Source organism: Apiospora kogelbergensis (genome assembly GCF_038363985.1).
Source record: "Apiospora kogelbergensis strain CBS 113332 chromosome Unknown utg000005l_segment0_segment0, whole genome shotgun sequence".
Classification (NCBI taxonomy): Eukaryota; Fungi; Ascomycota; class Sordariomycetes; order Amphisphaeriales; family Apiosporaceae; genus Apiospora; species Apiospora kogelbergensis.
The window spans coordinates 5,597,769-5,616,125 of record NW_027117422.1 but is presented as its reverse complement, the minus strand read 5'-3'; the positions used below and the strand labels follow the sequence as shown (position 1 = coordinate 5,616,125).

The 18,357-nt window shown below is 54.0% G+C and overlaps 9 protein-coding genes across 9 annotated transcripts; 5 read left to right on the top strand and 4 right to left on the bottom strand.

The window, feature by feature from the left end:
* Window positions 1-123: 123 nt before the first annotated feature.
* On the bottom strand, window positions 124-825 carry PG998_008501 (uncharacterized protein; the record flags this gene model as incomplete). The annotated part of the gene is made up of 1 exon (XM_066875317.1): window positions 124-825. One exon carries the CDS (start codon window positions 823-825, stop codon window positions 124-126), a length of 702 nt encoding a protein of 233 aa, XP_066731262.1.
* An 823-nt stretch (window positions 826-1,648) lies between these two features.
* On the bottom strand, window positions 1,649-1,883 carry PG998_008500 (uncharacterized protein; the record flags this gene model as incomplete). The annotated part of the gene is made up of 2 exons (XM_066875316.1): window positions 1,649-1,802; window positions 1,855-1,883. 2 exons carry the CDS (start codon window positions 1,881-1,883, stop codon window positions 1,649-1,651), a joined length of 183 nt encoding a protein of 60 aa, XP_066731261.1.
* Window positions 1,884-3,370: 1,487 nt separating this feature from the next.
* PG998_008499 (uncharacterized protein) lies at window positions 3,371-5,062 on the top strand (the record flags this gene model as incomplete). Its single annotated transcript, XM_066875315.1, has 1 exon — window positions 3,371-5,062. The coding sequence occupies one exon, from the start codon at window positions 3,371-3,373 to the stop codon at window positions 5,060-5,062; it is 1,692 nt and encodes a 563-aa protein (XP_066731260.1).
* Window positions 5,063-6,481: 1,419 nt separating this feature from the next.
* Window positions 6,482-6,934, top strand: PG998_008498 (uncharacterized protein; the record flags this gene model as incomplete). Its single annotated transcript, XM_066875314.1, has 2 exons — window positions 6,482-6,609; window positions 6,676-6,934. The coding sequence occupies 2 exons, from the start codon at window positions 6,482-6,484 to the stop codon at window positions 6,932-6,934; spliced, it is 387 nt and encodes a 128-aa protein (XP_066731259.1).
* A 302-nt stretch (window positions 6,935-7,236) lies between these two features.
* PG998_008497 (uncharacterized protein) lies at window positions 7,237-8,868 on the bottom strand (the record flags this gene model as incomplete). The annotated part of the gene is made up of 3 exons (XM_066875313.1): window positions 7,237-7,806; window positions 7,871-8,134; window positions 8,218-8,868. 3 exons carry the CDS (start codon window positions 8,866-8,868, stop codon window positions 7,237-7,239), a joined length of 1,485 nt encoding a protein of 494 aa, XP_066731258.1.
* A 2,407-nt stretch (window positions 8,869-11,275) lies between these two features.
* PG998_008496 (uncharacterized protein) lies at window positions 11,276-12,510 on the top strand (the record flags this gene model as incomplete). Its single annotated transcript, XM_066875312.1, has 3 exons — window positions 11,276-11,365; window positions 11,415-11,845; window positions 12,249-12,510. The coding sequence occupies 3 exons, from the start codon at window positions 11,276-11,278 to the stop codon at window positions 12,508-12,510; spliced, it is 783 nt and encodes a 260-aa protein (XP_066731257.1).
* A 744-nt stretch (window positions 12,511-13,254) lies between these two features.
* On the top strand, window positions 13,255-13,677 carry PG998_008495 (uncharacterized protein; the record flags this gene model as incomplete). The annotated part of the gene is made up of 1 exon (XM_066875311.1): window positions 13,255-13,677. One exon carries the CDS (start codon window positions 13,255-13,257, stop codon window positions 13,675-13,677), a length of 423 nt encoding a protein of 140 aa, XP_066731256.1.
* A 278-nt stretch (window positions 13,678-13,955) lies between these two features.
* PG998_008494 (FAD dependent oxidoreductase) lies at window positions 13,956-15,534 on the bottom strand (the record flags this gene model as incomplete). The annotated part of the gene is made up of 7 exons (XM_066875310.1): window positions 13,956-14,221; window positions 14,296-14,308; window positions 14,379-14,472; window positions 14,506-14,687; window positions 14,744-14,872; window positions 14,943-15,232; window positions 15,294-15,534. The coding sequence occupies 7 exons, from the start codon at window positions 15,532-15,534 to the stop codon at window positions 13,956-13,958; spliced, it is 1,215 nt and encodes a 404-aa protein (XP_066731255.1).
* A 796-nt stretch (window positions 15,535-16,330) lies between these two features.
* PG998_008493 (uncharacterized protein) lies at window positions 16,331-17,895 on the top strand (the record flags this gene model as incomplete). The annotated part of the gene is made up of 2 exons (XM_066875309.1): window positions 16,331-17,671; window positions 17,752-17,895. 2 exons carry the CDS (start codon window positions 16,331-16,333, stop codon window positions 17,893-17,895), a joined length of 1,485 nt encoding a protein of 494 aa, XP_066731254.1.
* Between the last annotated feature and the right edge of the window lie 462 nt (window positions 17,896-18,357).

Here is an 18,357-nt window from a genome sequence, read left to right as displayed (position 1 = left end):
CTCTTTCAATCATGACTGCTACCACGGGTAAATGGACATCCGGTGCTGCTTTCCGTGACCCGTCAGTCTCGATGTCCCACGCCCAGCCCACCACAGCACGTCTCGTCAGGGACAGGAGCGCGTTTACGTCGAATGTTCCGCGCTGGTAGCTGCCGCGCTCGTCTTCAGTTGCTCCCCAAGAGCCTGGTGGTACTCCGGGCCATGTGGCGGAGACGAGATCAAAGTCCAAAGCTCTTGGGACGCGGGTTTCTTGTCCTGGTCAAGGCAACGACAGATGTACTCTCCGGCTTGGTTGGCCGTGGCAAGCAGCGAGTGTGCTAGGGCCATTAGCGGGAATAAGTCGATGAAAAGTTCTTTCCCTGCTCCTAAAGTAGCCATCTGAATCACTTCGATGGCCTGGTTGACGATTCTCATCTTGAGCACCTGCCGCTTGAAGCTGCTGGAAATGAACAGTCTGACCTTTCCCTGGCAGTCGAAAGAATCAGCAATACCGATGAGCTGCTCACCGATGCGCCGCCTGGCGTCAGTTATGTGATTATATCTCATGGAACCGGCCGGAAGTCCGTTTTGGGTAATGAGGTATTCCTCCATTAGGCAGAAGGAGGCTGTGTCAGCGCATCGTCGGATTAGGTCATAGAAATATGTTGTGTCGGCAGGATTGCCCAGTATGCTTCGAATACTACCCCTGTATTCTATCATTAAGCAGTCCACCCGGGTTTGGAGCTTGTTCTCCAAGACCCTGCGATGAGAGTCGTTGTCCACCACTTCGGAAAGTTGGAAGTGTTCGTATCGAGGCGGGTTTTGTTCAAAATCTTCGTCCGACATTTTGTAGTCAATATTAAGGGAAGTTTGAGATGAGAAGTGCAAGTGATCTGTCGATGGTACAAGAAGGAATTGAATAAGTTTGTTTGAGAGAAGATTGTGTTTAAGTCGCGGTTAAATAACCTGTTTCTTCTCAGTTTATACACACGACCTATCTCCGATTCATTCCTTTTTGCTCTTCGGTTCAATGAAGGTATAACCCAACAGATCTCCAATCCATAACGCGCAGAAGACCGCTCCAATAATTATACGCAAACTCGTTAACCTTAAGCACGGCTCGTCTATTACAAGCTATGAAAGGTTCGCACAACATGCTTAGGTCGGGCATTACGGTGACTCCCATCGTTGGCATGGTGATCGTTCTATTTGAGAAAGGGATAACGGGCTATCTTTATATAATACAGAAGACAGACGGCCGCTACGACAGCCTCGCAGGGCTTAACTGACGGTCCTTGCACAAGTTTCACGAAAGGTGACAAAGCTGCAGGCGACAACTGTTGAGTTCGATTAAATAACTATTCTTCTATTTTGTATTCTGCGTTTCTAATAAGAAACAGAGAAGCTTCGGTCGTTCTTCTGCTTCTTCCAAAAAGAAATCCCAAAAAGCCTAGGCACTTCGGGGGTTGGCCTCGCGGCGACGCAGATCTTCTCCTCCTCGCGCCACTCCGGCGCCACTGGCCTGCCGTTGGCCTTGGCCATGCTGCTACTGTTGTTGCTTCTGCTGTTGCTTCTGCTGTTGCTGTTGCTGGGGCTGCTGCTGCTGCTGATGTTGTTGTTGCTGTTGATGCTTCTGCTACTGGGGCCCGGGCTGGTGCTGGGGCTGGTGCTACTGGTGTTGCTGCTTCTGCTGCTCCTCCCTGTTCTGCTTCTTCTGCTCCTTCTCTTTCTGCTGCTTCTTCTTCTGCTGCTGGAGGTCCTGCAGCTCCAGCTGGAGCCGCAGCCCCCGGACCTGCTTCTCGAGGTCGTCTATTTTCGGCCCCCTGGGCCACAGCCAGGCGATGATGGCGATGGTGAGGGTGACCCCCCAATGACAGCTCCGGCCACCCCGCCCGGGCCCCCATTGTTGTTTGTGGGCCCTCCAGCCCCTCCCCTATCGTCATTATCGTCGTCGTCGTCGGTGTGTGTGTGTTTCTGTGTGTGTGTGTGTGTGCGTGCGAGTGTGGACATTGTTGGGCGTGAACTGACGAAGAATTAGCATGTGAGCGTGTGGGTATCAAGTCACAGCTCACTGGCTTCGAGCGAGGTTCGAAGATGGAATAGGCCCGTATTTCTTGATTGAAGCAAATGTGTGACGATTGGTTGAATGTAAGTGAGATGAAGAAGAGGAGGAAGAGACAATGGGTCTTACATGTGGCGGGGCATAAATACAGTGCTACAGACGTAGGCATCCAACAGTGGGCGTGGTTGGGCGGGAACTGGCGAAGAACGAGCCTGCTTGGGAGTTACGCCCAAAGGACTCGACAGCAGCGCAGTGCCCCATACCTTCCTCGGCCACAGGCTTGAGATTTAGACTGCGTACTTTGAGCAGGGGCAACCAGCGGGTGCAAACGGGCAAGTGCCATCAGACTGAGTTAGTGGAATCACCACTCGGGAGGGTGTGTCAGGGGTCAGGCCACTGTGACTAAGAACGACAGACTATCCCACTGTTGCCGTATACCCAGGGTTACTCCAGTGATTAGTCTGGCCTTCCAGCAATCCAGTCACATTCACCCATGAAATAATCAGTTATCCCGATATCAAGATTGTGGGTAGATGCCTTGGAGTAGCTGGGTTGTTGCTGGTTCTCGATGCTTGGTATAGTGAACAATTGGGTGCGAGAAAGGTTGTATATTGTTATTATTGCAGACAAAGTTCCATTGTTCATCGCACCAGTACAGAATTCCGTATTGCGGGTGTTGATGAATATTCGCTTTTGTAAGTACGACCCCTTTCGGACAGATGTCGACGACAAGACTCGACCTAGTTAACCGCCTTGTGACACCAAAGATGGTGGGTATTAATGGCCTTCTCGATTCCGGAGGCCGACCTATGCAAGAATCCCATCAGTGACACTACTCTTTATACTATGTGCGCGTATGATCAGACTGTTATGTACTTTGTCCTTGACAAGAAGTGATGCATTCACCGGCGTGGGAGAACCATTCAACGTGGAAGGCCCATTCAATACGATTGAGGGCCTCGGCCTTATTATTTAAACACCACCAGGACTGGTTCTCCAATCCCGAACTTCCGCTCTCCTTTGTTCTGTCAAGGGCTTATCTTCCGTCCCGTGATGTGTGGTTAGAGCATTTATTGTTGACGTCCGTCCCAAAGTCCAATACTGGGCATTCGTTCAACACCAAATCTCACCCACTGCACCAGTTCACGCATCCTTCCCGCACCCCACAACCCCCAACTTCCTTTCCACCTTCCTCGTCCCATACGTGATTTGTTTATCCATCCTTCCGTCTCATCATTCTCAGTCCAACTCAGACGAAGCACTCTAGGCGATACTTCCAGAAGCGCAAGCCGGCAACACCGTCCATTCCGTCCCAAGTTCCGACCCGGCATGATGTCCAATCAAGTGGCATCACCTTCTAGCTCCAATGCTGGCGCAGGGCCATCTTCGGCCCCTGCTCGTCCCCCCGCCAGGCAGAAGGTCAAGTACTTCCAAGACTTCAACGACACGCAACTCATCAAGCTGCAAAGAGAGCTCGGCAAGTGGGATACTCAAAGCCCTTGCGTGCGGAGGGACTGCACCCACCAACCACCCAGGCTCTGTTGGGAACAAGCAGCCGCCTACCCGATCGATACGAAACAGCCATCCTTATATCAGCCCCGTGTGATCCAAAACCTTCCCGGGTCCCTGTCCAAGAACCGTCTGCAGTGGCTCTACACTTGCCTACTGGCCAAATACTACCGACTGCCCATCAACCTCATGTTCTCGCCAATCAGGGTCTACAACAACTTCATCTCGCCCATACGCAACGATAAGAAGGAAGACATCGAATTCGACGCCTACACCCTCTGCTTGCTGTATACCGCCGGCCGCTTTATCGACAAGCACGAGCTGCTCCTCGATCGGCTCAGCTTCCTAAAGCCCTACCCGTCCGAGGACAACGAGGGCTTCGACTGGAAGTTTGAGGACAAGCGTGACAGAATCTTCCGACGCTACGATGATGGTTGCTGGGAAGAGGATACCGACACCGGGCCGGTTGCCGGTTCCCGCACTCTGGTCAAAAAGCTGACGTTGGTTTACTCGCGATTCAGTAAGATTGTTAGCTCGGGAAACACCAAGACTGATTACCAGAGGGCTGTCGTAGAAGCTATCAGACACATGCCACTAAAGCCTTCTCATGATGACGACGAGGGTGGGGATGTTCCGCAGGACCTACCTCCCAGAGACCCGCCCATGATGCTGCCACCTCCTGCAAAGCAGGAACCACAAACACCGATTCATGGCGGTTTAGTGGCCCAAGAAGAGCAGGATCATGATGACAGAATCGGCAACTGGATCGCCGACCAAGCTACTCAACCCGACACACTCAGGGGCAATGAACAACTTCCCGCAGAGGACAATGGCGGCCAGGCTAATGAACAGAGAGTCGAGGTCAAGGTTGAACGAGACAATCCCAATGCAACTCCCAGTACCATAGAGGCAAAGATCGACCATGATATCCCAAAGGAGGATGGGCACAAAGATCCTGGAGAAGATGCGGGCAATGCCCAGGTGAAGCAGGAGGCCCATAAAGAGGCGGACGCACTTAGATACCAGGCCAGCCTCGAGACAGAGAATCGCAGATTGAAGAGACAGTTTGACGAGACCCTCATGAAGCTCGACCAGCAGACGCGGCGACACGATAAGAAACAGAAGCTACTCCAAGTCCACATCAAAGATATCTATGGGAAGCACGATATACTCAAGATGTTGCAGGATAAGCCGAGCGCTATGGAAGATGGGTTTGATAACGTACACGCGGCCTTGGACAGTTTGAAGCAGTCAATGGCGGATGAGCGGGCTAAACTTCGAAAGATTATCGAATCGCATGAGACAGATGCCCTGAGCCTCCACCGGGAGTTGCAGGACTGGGCCGTCCAGGAAGAGTCGGCTGTAAGAGAGAAGTTGGATTGCTTGGAGAAGTCGCTCGGCAGTGAGGCCGTTACAAGATCAACTGATGTGGCGATGGAGATCCGGCAATGTTACAATGCATGGATCGATTCCGTCAAGCCGCGGTTGAAGCGGGAGCAGTCAGGGGTTTAGGGGTGAGATCAAGGAGATTACTTACATCTCGGCGAATTTTGCGAAGCTTTTATTGTATGTATATTAGATGTGCCACGCCGAGGATACCCCATCTATCGGGAGTTACGATAGTCATAGGTACCACATTGCGAATTAATTTATATGCGTTTCTTTTTACCTGATTCTTGTCTCAACGCAAGCGCCTCTTTCTACATTATATGGATCTTAATTTCTTTCTATACATCGTCCTTAACCGGGTTTCCGCTTTTGCTAGCTGGTGTGCAAACCGGTGGGGGGCATCGTGGACTACTAGTTGCCACGATACCAATATAGCTCGTCATGGGAGGCGTTCTCCCCGCGGTGTTAGAAACTGGGATTGACGGAGCAGGTCGAACATTTCAGGCGCCAACGGCCCTAGGTTTCGACCTAATGCAGCTTCAAGGCGAATCGGCCGCCAAGGAGGCGATCTGGGCGCCGCTCTCCTCTACCCTGGAAGCAACCATCTTGCTGAGGGGGATGATTACTTGGTAGAATACAGCAAGCCACGCTACAGGGTAGCTAGTCGCAAAAGGTAGTTGCGCGTGACATCTCGCCCGATGTTCTTTGTGGAAGTCAAATTAAGGATACGGTTAGAAAGGGGGGCTTCAGTCAGTGCGCTGGTCAGAAAGCCACGCAGCACTCGAGGACGACTGTGATTGCCTGCCGGATCAAAACTGGGCTTTGTTGCCGAGCCTCCGTGTGTCCAATAGATTGGCCTTAATAAGCAATCGATCGAAACCGATCTCCAATCTCGAGTGACCTCACCGGTCATATGTGGCTCCCGTGGACGATCTGCCCAGCCGCCGTTGGACCCCCTGAATCCACCTGCCCCATGCAGCCCACCGTTGACGATGTTCCAGACCCAAGCACCCAAACACCCCAGCACTTCGGCTACTGCCACTGCTTTGACGTCGGGCCAGACGCCAGACTTCTCGCTTGTGGCTAATCTGCGATGGAAATGCGCAGAAGTTGGGGATCGGTGAACTTTGAGTGGTTGGCTGTCGTCGTCGGAGTTGGACCAAAAACAGGTTTCGTGCTTAGCCACAAAACGAAAGGCCACCAACCACAAGCAAGCCCCAAGGCCCCCCACTCGACTCCCGCACCGTTGGACCGCCCCACATTGGCCTAGGGCGAAGGGGGGTGATATCATAACGGCCCCGTTACGTCACAGGGCCGCTGTGGCTTACTGTCAGGCTCGGGACTTACGTACTGCCACACCTCTGACTTACATACATGACGGGCATGGCCAACGGTGCATATAAGAACCTCGAGGGTTGCATTGCTGTAGTTTTCATCTAGATTCATCAGATTAACTCTCTCAAATCACACAAGAAACACACTTTCACACTATCACACCTACTATATTTACCCAGACCTACAATCTACCAACACACAATCACAATGTCTGGCAACCAAGGTGGCGGTCTCCTCGGCGGTGTTGTCGGTGGTCTCGATAACGTCCTGACCGGTGGAGAGAAGGCACAGGGCCAAGGTGGTCTCCTCGGAGGTGTTGGCAACGCCGTTGGCAGGTAAGCAGCCATCACTATCACATCTCGCAAGCGTCGGAACTAACGTGTACTCTTTCCTTTGCACAGCACGACGCAAGGTCTCGGCAGCGGCCTCAACCAAACCACAACCGGTCTCGGCAACGCCGTCGGCCAGACCACAGACGGAGTTGGCAAGACGGTCGGTGGCGTGACCCAGGGTGTCGGCAACACTGTCGGCGGACTCACCGGGGGCCAGCAGCCCGGCCAGCAGTCGCAGGGGGCGAGAAGAGCGGCTTCAACAAGTACGGCATTTAACTGCTCACCCGTCCCTTGGACCTACGACATGTACGATATGATGATGAAATGATAACATAACTGGAGCTTGCCGTAGCTTAGTACGTTCAGGATAATACAATATTCAAGTTGTTGCAACTACGATGCGTGTCATTTGACTAGCCCTTCAGCTACGGTGATCAACAAGAGATCAACACTCAGCGTCGATACACTAATGCATGACATGCATGCACTAGCAGTTAGATCGTAAGTTTTGAGAGCCGAACTAGTAGTTTAGGCGTTGCAGCAATTTTTAGCTCACGTCATTTTGGTCCCGAGGTATGATTGAGCCATCTAACTTGATGTGCTGGGGTTCTGCAAACACGAGTAGCCACTTCAAGCAATCCACTTCCACCCCTTCCCCTTGCCGTCGGCCCAGCGCACCCCGGCACAGCACAGCGTCGCCCCCATCAGCAGTGCGCCGTCCCAGTACGCGATGCTCGCATAGGCCGCGGTCCCCTTGTCCGGCGCGCCCAGCAGGGTGCCGCCGACGGGGCTGCCGAACATGGTGCCCAGCCCGCGCACGAACAGGATGAAGGCGTTGACGGCGGCGTACTGGCGGATCCCGAAGACCTCGGCGATCAGCGCCGGGAACAGCCCGTAGTACCCGCCCGCCGAGACGCTGTACAGCACGATGAAGGCGACCCAGAGCGAGAAGGACGCCGACGCCGTCGCCGCCAGCACGCTGCTGAGCCAGAAGGCGAACACGCTCAGCGCCGCGAGGAGCAGCGTCAGGATCAGCGTGTTCTGTCGCCCCAGGCGGTCGCCTGCGTAGCCGGTCAGAACGCGTGACACGGCGTTGATGGCGTTGCTGGCGGCGAGCAGGGTGGCGCCGTTGGAGGCGGTTTGGCCGAGCACTACGGTGTACGACGGGATGAAGGAAAGGGGGAGTTGTGCGCCAGCCGCCTGTAGTTGAGTCAGTCCACCTGGTCAAGAAAATGTGGCACCTCGGAAAAGGGTCGATACGAACCTGGAGAAATGCGGCCACGGCAGAAAATATGAAGGTGGCTCTTGAAGCCAACGCCCGCGATACGTGCGTATTAGGTCGCTCCGGCGGCTCGGCAGCAGAGCCGGCTGCGAATCGGCTTCGCGGTACAGACCAGGCGACTGGCAACCCTGCAACCAAGTTGAAGCCGGCATAGATCCTCAGAGTCCAGCGACCTCCAACAGAGCTGAGAAGCGCCCGTATCACAGGCGAGAGGATAAGACCACCAGCTCCGCCACCCGCGAGTATCTTAAACACCAATTTAGTGGGCATTCCCGAGGGGTTACTCTCTCAATTGGGAGATTTTGGAGATTGGAGGATGAGTAGCTTACAAATCCCATGGCCGTAGCTCGATGGTTGGTGAAGTATCCCGGCGCCGGAGCTAGAAGCGGGAAGTACAGCAACGACATGCCCAAGCCGACGAGGAAGCCTTGCGTGAGCAGCAAATGCCAGATCGATGTACTCAGAGACGCCAGCGCGAACCCGAGAGACATCATACACACCCCAGTCATGGTGATTGCCCTCGGCGTCAGAAGCCGCAGGACCCTTAGGCGCCGTAGGCGGGAAGCAGAGGAGGAGGGTGTCGCCGTAGGTGTCCAGGCCCCATGTTCGATGCGCGTGATGACGGGGTTCACGATGATGCCGCCCGCCCACGTCAACCCGTAGCACAGCGTCCCCACGAAGGCGAGCAGCGCCGTGGGCGGCGACTCTGCCGATGCCGGAGAGGGCTTCAGGATGTTTTGCTCGGCGGAGAGGTAGTACTGCTGGAACACGCCGAAGCACTGGTTGTAGCCGATGGTGAGGGCGATGGTCACGAAGGCGGAGGCCAGCACGGCCGCCTGCTTCTTGCGGGATATCGGGGCCAGTGCTGGGACCGAGGCTGGAGGCGGTGATGACGATGAGTGGAGGTTCTGGTCGGAATCGGTCCCGCGTCCCTGCGACTGGGTTACGAGTGGGATTGAATGGTTCCTTGTCGTTGCCATCGTGAGATAGGTCTTGGAGGGGTTCAAATGCTGTGTCGCAGGTTTCCTTCAAGGAATGATAGCGCTTGAATCGTAGGATGAGGCCAGAAATGGCGCGGCGCAAACATTATGTACTTGCATTTTGACCAGACGTCCGGGTGAGGTATTCCGTAACGTCCCGTAGGCGTCCCGCTAAACTTGACATCCTGGGGGGCTTGAAGGGCGTAGGCTACTGGGTTTAGAGGCTGGTAGGCGCTAAGATAGGCGGTCCCTCCACTGTCCGGGGAAATCTCGCATTCTGTTCAGCAAGAAAGAACCGATTGAATACGATAAAATGCGAGTTTGATCTGAATTTCTCAGCTTTGACTGAATGGATGAATGAATGGATCAAGTGGCTCGTAGCAACTTCGCTGGTTAACTGAGTAAATGATTGTTATTGTGTTCTGAGAATCTTGTGACGCGATCTTCCGGCATGCGGCTCCTTGCAAGTAAAAGCTTGACCGTTACCCCGACCCCGCTAAACCCCCTAAATCCCGCGTCCCACCTAGCCGGCACCGCAGCCCCTGGCATTAGGCATTACGTACCTTGAATCTACCTATCTTTACAGGGCATTACCACTACCATCGCTGACCAACTTTCTAAGGAAGGCGTTTGGTAAAAGAACGAGTCATTTAATGCCAGTTCTATATGGAATCCAATGAATCCTACAAGCGGAACCTAGGTCCCAAGTCGGCTGATACCCCGACGACGCCGCTAGGCTTCAGTCCCTGCCACTCGGACGATTCCGTCTGACGTTCCCGTCCGTAGCCGAGATAATGGGCGGGCCCGGCTGAAAGGCGATCCATATGTAACGGGCAGGCGAAAGACGTCAATTTCCAAAGCGAACTATCGAAGTAAAGACATCGTGGTGTGTGTAAATTGTCACATCCTTCTTGGATGGGCCTGATAGCCAGTGCTGCGGCGATGATGGCAGGCCGGCCTTACTAACCACGCGACTTCGCCACGGGTAACAACCGCGAGTCTCTGATGGCTTTGTACGTCAGCCTGTGGCCCGGCCCGGGCGTAACCAAGGGTTCACAAACCTGAGGGACGGCGGGTCCACGATATGGGCTCTTACCTTGGGCGACATGTTAAGAGTCCAGGTCTACTTGCGAAACGACGGCGTCAAGCTCTTCGCCCAGAATTTTGTTACATGACGAAGTAGTGCCAGCCGCGGTTTTGCGCAGGCAACTTGTATGGGTAATTAGTTCGGTCTGGTGATGACAATTGCCGACCCTAAATGGGCCTTCACCGCGCAAATAGCCCCAAGGGAGGGGGTTCTGCTCAGATATTCGTGGACGATGGGTCCATTTACGGCTTGTTTGCCCCTTTTACTCCGAACCCATACCGATCACCCATGCCAGCCATACGCACAACATATCTTGAAAACTAGATAGCCTACTACAGTCACCGTGTTGAGTTGACCTACTTCTGCAATGGAAACCATATAGAAATCCACGTCTTCAGTTACTGCTCATATTACCATTTCCATGTTTTCCACCGAAGTGTGGCTCAGTCGTCTGATCCGTCCAAAACTGGATCTGAGCGAGACAATGGGCATTTTAGAAAGGCTTGAACATTCCAACACGAACCAGCTTGTCTCCATATCTAGATATCCTTTGGGGTCCAGAATAACCCAAACGTCATCAACTCGGTCTCCCTTTCCCGAGAAGAATGTTGGCGTTCGTCCAAGTCATATCATCGGCTGGGCCGGACCTTGTGTCAAAACGCCCTGGGAGATTTCTCGTAAAAGGGGCCTTAACATGAGCATTGGCCGCGCGGATGGGCACATACGGGACATCACAAAACGCCCATGACCGTCACAAGAACGACATAATAGCCCGCGCCGTCGGTGTAGTATAAGACATTCAATTGCCCAAAATGACCCCTATAATCCCTTGGCCATTGACTGGGAGGCATATGTTTACCTGATTCCCCCTCAAATAACACACAGGGCCAGCGGCACCTCACGCTATCATAACCTTTAGCGTGTTTTGTTCCAACTTTCGTTGGTATTGGACCTTGCCAGTCTGGTTTCCATTTGGGGGATATACTCGATGTAAGGGGGTGTTGGGAGTTCAAAAATCGACCATGGTGCTGGGTATATAGCTATATATCTCTCCTCAGAGGCTTATGGAATACAAGCTCTTCGTTGCCGCTCTCGAATCCCTTTCCCATCTCAATTGTTTCAACCCTTGATACCAACCACCTTCATGTCTATGGAACAGGCCCTGTTACTCTAGTACATGCATCTTCATGCAGCATTCTTGGGTTGAATCACCGCGAAGTGACAGCCCACCACAATTTCTTACATCCAACGACTGGTACCCTTTAGGCACACGAGCCCTAGATTCACACGATCGACTTGAGCGACAGCCCCTCGACCCCAATGCGTTACGGGAACAGCGAGAGTCAGCCATCCGACTTCCAATGGGACAGTTTACCATTCAATTGGGGCGCGGACGACCACCCTTCGCCTGTAGGTTTCCAACCCAAGCAATGATTCAACGGCTAACACCATGAGATAGCCTCAAGATGTCCATCATTGGATCGGCACTCCCACGCAGAGCTCTGAAACTGCCCTTGGTTCGTCGATGCTGTCTATGTCCGACAACTTGCAGCATGTAGTCACGTCGCCTGGCCCTTCATGGGAGCCACCACATTGCCATGTTGGCTCAATGGATGCCGGTCTTTATTCCTTAGCATCTAATTCGCAAGCCGGATCTCACGAATCGTCATATCGCCACGCCACTCCCAGGAATGCAGTTACGCCATATCCGAGTCTTAGCCATCTCCAGGCCGCCTCTTCTCAGCTGGTCTCAGCATTCCAATCCACCGTGGATAACTCCAGGGGCTTCTTTGGTCAAATCAATGATGTGTCTGGATCGAGCACTTGCCAGCCTATGGACGAAGTGATGCGATACTTGGCAATTCCTTCTGACCAGTCATTCTCTTCGGGGTACGCGGGCTCGTCATCTGGGGCAGCCACCCAGAGTCGACAGAATAAGATGTCAGCCACTCCTCTGCCATAATCCCATCCTCGTACTTTGACTGACACATGAGCGCAGAAGGTGTGATGAATGCAATAAACACTTGAGTCGGGAGAAGCTGCGCCGTCACCGAGCAGACATTCATGAGGTTCCCCCAAGGGCGAACCTCGTGTAAATCGCTACATGTGCGCGTGCGGGTTTGACTGTTCCACATACCGAAAGCGCCGCTTCATCGCCCATCTCAACGAGCCATCCACACGCCAGTCGGAGCATTGGAACTACCCATTTGTCTGTCGGTGTGGAAGCAACTTTTCTGTTGCGCATCTCGACGACTTTATACTCCATGTGCAGGATTGTGTAGCCGGAGTGAAGAGAGGGCGACCTCCCCAGCAGCAGCGAAGTGCCAGCGTTCCGCCCTTGCATGCCTTGGGATTCTAAGAGCGCCGCTGAGCTCTACGCTTTTGATGGCATGAAGTTCGATTGGATCGCCCTTCTTGTCTTGCATTGTAAGGAGGGATATTGCAGGCTAGGGATTCTCGAACATCAGATTCTTGACATGTGGGGCTTCTTGCACCCAAGGGCTGGCAAGGTGAGCACCGAGGGTCTTGAGAGATGTGGTAGTTACATTCCTTAACCTGCCTGAATATATATCTAAAGTCACCACTCCTAGCCCAGTAAAGAACTTCTACCAAAGTGTTTGTCGTTCCTTATTATGAGACACAGAATGCTTCTTGTACTAAGTGAAAGGTACGATTGAAATATGGGCTTATAAAGGGTAAAGCAGGGCCAATCACTTGTAGGAGATACTCGTTGGTGAGTCTCGAGTCGTTGGTGAGTCTCGCGAAATTGGTTCAGCTCCTGTTTCATCGAAAATTGTTCGGTGTAATAAAGGGAGGCAGTCTCTGAAGCCTGGCTATCGTGTTTGAAGGTACGAAATGTAACGTTCGGATTGCAGCGGATATGAAGTCGCGCCTTAAGATGCATTGCGTGACAGAAACGTTTCAGCCACCAAAGGGATGAGGCCATAGTTGGGCATGTTCTGATAAAGTCCTTTAAAAGCCCCACGCTGCCTATCGTCGATGCAGTAAGACGGTGTGAAGAACAAAGCCCAAAACAGGCAGCGGCGTGCACCACGAGATCAATTATGCCTATATACGATCACTGTGAGTTCACACTCAAGCATGGAGGGTGACAAGACATGGTAGCCTTAACAACCACTTTTTATTATATAAATAGGCATCGAGGCTGGAGAATGGTTGTGATATGTTCTCAAGACTGGAGGAGAAAGCGTCGATATCATCGAGGTGCCAATGTTATTTCCACCTTCTTTTAAAGATCGAAAAGACCGTGTCCCTTCTGTTGCCTCCTCCTTCCAAACATGAAGTCCTATACAGGCCAACAGCTCGACAATGACTTCGTGGTCGGGAAGTGCCTCGCCAACAGCGATACCTTCCAGCTGTACGAAGTAAAAAGCTGGGGATCCGAAGAGGCTCACGAGATACAGGCCTTGTCGCTGGACTGCACAGATCAGAAGCTGATCCAATCGCGGAGGCGACACATGCGACGTTTGCATCAGTCGCCGAATCTAGTTCGACTCATCGACCACGTAGAGGACCATGTGCGGTTCTTCATCACCAATGTCAAGCGCACTGAGAAAGAATTGGAGCATCTTAAAGCGACTATCGAGCGCGACAGATCTACCGAACGCGAGGCGTCTGCCTGGTGTCCTTTCCATATGAAACAGAAGACAGAAAGACGCCAGGTAGATAGGTCGTGTTTGGGTCCAGCATCAGAAAGATAATCCTCAAGGGGAGAAGTTCAAGCTGCGAGGGGTGGCTGTGGCTATTTAGTTACTGGGGGTATCTTGGGAGAAATACTGATATGGATGGTCAATTGACAGGGGATACTAAGCCGGTACTCCTGCTCTTCACGTAAAGTTCGTTCATGTATTACTAGTGATGAGATTTAATTATTCCTAGGTAACCTGGTATGCAATGGTCAAGTTGGTGATGGATTTAAAACAGGACAGGCAACTTGCTCTCCAATAGGCGGATCAAGACCCTCTGGAAGCCCATCAGTCTACAATTTGGCGGTATTCACTTTTCCGTGTCCACCTTGTAGGATCTCGTTCTTAGAGGAATCCAGGCGCTCCTGGGTAGCCTGGAAGACAAGTGGTACACCCGTTTCCTCGAACCTCGTCCCATGCAGTAGCATGTTGACCACTCCCTTGGCAGAGCGAAAGATCAGGGGCATGCCGTGTCCCGAGAAGCCGGCAAGCACCATCCGGCCTGGCTTTCCGGGCACCTCGCCGACATGAGGCATGAAGTCGGAGCTGTAGCCCATGACTGTGACGAACCGTGTTAGTCAATGCGGAAAGCTTGGGATAGATGAATGAATCACGACGAGGATGAAAACTTACTGCCTGTCCATACCTTGTCCGTCTTAGCACCGCTATCCTCCCATCCAAAAAAGGTCCGCTGCATGAGCCCGTCGAAGTGCGACTTGGCGGGCCTCGATGAGCTTGCTGTCGTCGGTCACGTTGTACCAGTGTGAAGGGTCGGTCCAGAACTTGACACGCGCGCCTCCGACGATGATGCTCCCGTCTGTTCGCGGAATCAGTTAATCGTACATGGACGGGCCGTGGCGGAGGCTGTACGAATAGGGGAGGAAGGGCGCCTTGCGTGTCTCGTCGGGCACGATGCGACTGCAGATGCCGCGGACGGGAACGATGTGGTCCTTGAACTGCGGGGCGATCTTGGCTGTGTAGCCGTTGCTGGCGAGGAGGACTTTCTTGGCTTTGATGCTGCCGCGCTCCGTGGTGACCAGCCACCGGCCGTCCGGCAGGGGGACTCGAAGATGTGTGTGACGGGGGTGTGGGTCTGCAGGTTGGCGCCCTTGTTGATGGCGCCTTTCAGCAAATGAAGTACCAGCTTATACGGCCAGAGGTGACCGGCCGTGAAGGTGAAGCACGACAATGCGCCCTTGACACCGGAAAGCTGTGGGATTGCTTCTGGTTAGGAGTTTGCACATTCTTTGGCCTGAATCCAAATGAAAAGGGGCTCTCACCTGCTCTGCCTCTTTGCCGTAAGCGTGGTATACATCTTTTAGGTCAGCAACGCCCGACTCTCTCAACTTGAGGAAAGCGTCGTGGGATTCCTTGGCCATGCCCGCGTCCAAGACCACATCGCAGGCTCTGGACAGTACGAAATTGCAGTCGATGTTCTCCTTCTCGACCAGCGCCTTGATGTCGAAGACCTGCGAAGCCTCAAAGGCTGCCACCTCGACGGCAGCCTTGACTCCGTACTTCTTGATGTACTTGGGCACATTGAAGTAGACATCCGGCTTCATGTGGCCGCCTGGGTGTTTATGTCAACTCTGGGATGGCGAGGGAAAACGGAGGGGAGCATAAACGCGTACCATTTCTGCCCGTTGCGCCAGAGCAAGCCTCTCGGGCTTCCAAGATGGTCACTGACGGAGGTGATGGATTGTTCTCATAGATGTGATGGGCTAGAGAAGAGCCGGAGAACCCGGCGCCGATGATAACAATGTTGGATTCGGCTGGCAATTCAGGAGTGGTGCGGTGGCTGTCAAACTCGTGAAGGTCGGTTCTCCAGAAAGGGAGGGTCGAGTTGGAGACTGGAAAGCCGTCAGACGCCATGGGGATCCAGTGCTACCTGACTAGGGGAAGAGCGAGCGTGGGAAGTTAGCGACGGGCTGTTTCCTGGCCATAAATAACTCAGACCCGATTGAGAATTAATCAACCTCTGCTAGGCTTCGTGCTGCATTGCAAATAAATACTAGCAATCAGCTTCATTCTGGAACATGATATATTCGAGGCCGTCTTCTATTGCTCGTCTTGAATCGCGCAGGGCACTTCTCTGCCGCTATCGGGCTGGCACCCTGTATTCGCTGAATGGGGAGGGTCCACCCCCTAAAGCACGCTACTAGAATTGCTGGGGTACGCCTATCTGTAGGGATTGATCCAGAGCGTCGGGGCATGATGCAAGATTGTGTCTCAGCTCGCAGGGCCTCGCTATCCAGGCTGCATTACGGCATATTCCGATCGCGAACGTGCAACGTATGTAAATTTATTATCTGATTGGTCTTCATTGCATCTAGGGTCGGTTATCAGATCTGCGCATCGGTTTTACGAGATGTCACCCATAATCTGGATATCTCCATCTCCAACAGATGGATTTGGAATGCGAACATTTAGCGTACTGTAGGTAATGCGAACAGTGCAGACCCCCGCTTTAAGGTGATTGGGTTAGCCGAGTAGATAAGGAATTGCCACCTCAGGAGCATCAACAAACATCTAGAATCATCTTCAAACCAACAAGCAACAACCTGAAGCTGGTCTTAATTCCACGACGGCATATTGCGCATCGGAGGAAGACTTTATAATTGCAGCGGGACTGAAACCGCGTTATCACTGCTCAAGAGCAACCTTCACCATGCGGTCCAATAACCATGATGCGCCGGAGGAGGCCGCCGCATCCGAACCGCTGCTCTCACGCAGAGCCGCGCCGCACACCAGAACATCGAGGGCCTTGATCCTCCGCCTCGGAGTAGCCATCGCCACGGTTTGCGGTGTTATGGGCGTGATAGGCCTGGCCTATCGCGACCACAGCGAGCGGGGCGGCCACCACGGCGGTTCTGGCCCCGACGGCCCGAAGGAGGGAGGAGGAGGAGGAGCAGGAGAATCCCCGCTATCCGCCGCGTCGCTCGAGAAATGCGCCTGGCCCCTCCTGGAACCCCACGTGTCGCTGCTGGACGTCCCGCGCATCGCCCGCGACGAGTACCTATCCCGGCAGGCGACGCTGGCCTCCGCGCTTGCCGATGCGGGTGTAGACGCCTTCATCGCGGAGCCCTCGGCCTCGACCGAGTACTACGCCAATATCTCGTCCTCGTTCGACCTATCGGAGCGGCCATTCTTGATGCTGCTCGAGGCGCAGACGGGCGCCTTTTCGTACCTGGTGCCGCAGTTCGAGGCGGGGCGCATTGCCGGGTTGGACATGGTTTACGACGAGACTACTAACGCAGAAGTGGCGGTGGCCTGGGCCGAGGAGGAATCCCCCTACGCGGTATTGGCGGGCGCCAGGCCGGACTGGAAGAAGGTCATGGTCGATGAGCACACGCGCTACATGATCGCGGCCGGCCTGCAGGGGGCCGGGATCGAGGTCGTGCCCATGAGCGAGACAGTCCAGTCGCTGCGGGCCGTGAAGACGGCAGCCGAGATTGCGCTGCTACGGGGTATTAACACCTTCACGCTGGAGCTGGTGCGGTCTGTGCAGAAGTGCCTCCTCGTCGGCATGACCCAAGAGGCCGTGGTGACGGCCTCGCACTCCCTGTTCTCACGGGCTGGGGTAGGGGCCGGGTTCTGGTCCATCGTGCTGTTCGGCGACCAGGCCGCGTACCCGCACGGCGGCAAGCACGGCAAGACGCTGGCCGAGGGTGAGTTCGCGCTCATCGACATCGGGTCCCTGCTGCACGGGTACGGGAGCGACGTGACGCGGACCATCCTGCCCACCGGCGCCAAAGTGAGCGACGAGCTCATGGGCATCTGGGAGACCGTCTTCGCCGCGCAGTCGGCGGGCTTCGAGCGCATGCGCATCAACGAGACTTGCTCCGACGTCGACGCGGCCTCGCGGGTCGCCGTCAAGGAGGCTGGTTACGCAGCGTTCTACACCCATCGGCTGGGCCACGGTCTTGGGCTCGAGATGCACGAGCACCCCTACCTCAACGGCGCGAACAGCGAGAAGCTGAAGTTGGGCGAAGTCGTCACGAACGAGCCGGTAATGATCCCGAACCCTCCCACTTTTTCTCTTACGTGCAAGCTCTAGGACACAAAACTGACCAACCTTCTGTACTATAGGGCATCTACGTCACGACGGAGCAGGCGAAGACTATGGGGAAGGATATCGGGTTTGGCGTAAGACTGGAGGACCCGATTCTCGTCACGGACAACGGTGGTGAGCCCATGACGGGGCGGAGGGCGCGTTCGCCCTACGACCCTTGATCTGGGGTCGAATAGTGCCGTGCATATTGGTAGAGGGTCCGAGGATCCTCAAGCCCGAGTAGAATATAGACGCTACAATGGAACATTGCGTACGCATGTTGAGCCAGCGCAAAGTGACCGCTCCGTACCTAGTTGGATCGGCATGGCAAGAGTTGGCGAAACCCACCCAACGTACTAAACTTGCGCCATATTCCCCTTTTGGGAAGTCAATCCGGGCTCCAACGAGAAACCCCATCGTCAGCAACGACTAGCTCACGGGGCCACTGTACAGCACATTCAATTGGAGCACATAGCACTCCATCGTTACCGTATTTTCTTCAACATCCTCACCTGGCGATGGCCGTATGCAAAACTAAACCAAAGTAGGTTCGCCAGTCTCCAGTAGGTTTGTGCCGCAGTGCCAATCATGTAGCTGAGCCGAGGTGAATCCGATACACTTAGATATTAGTATATGCCACGCAT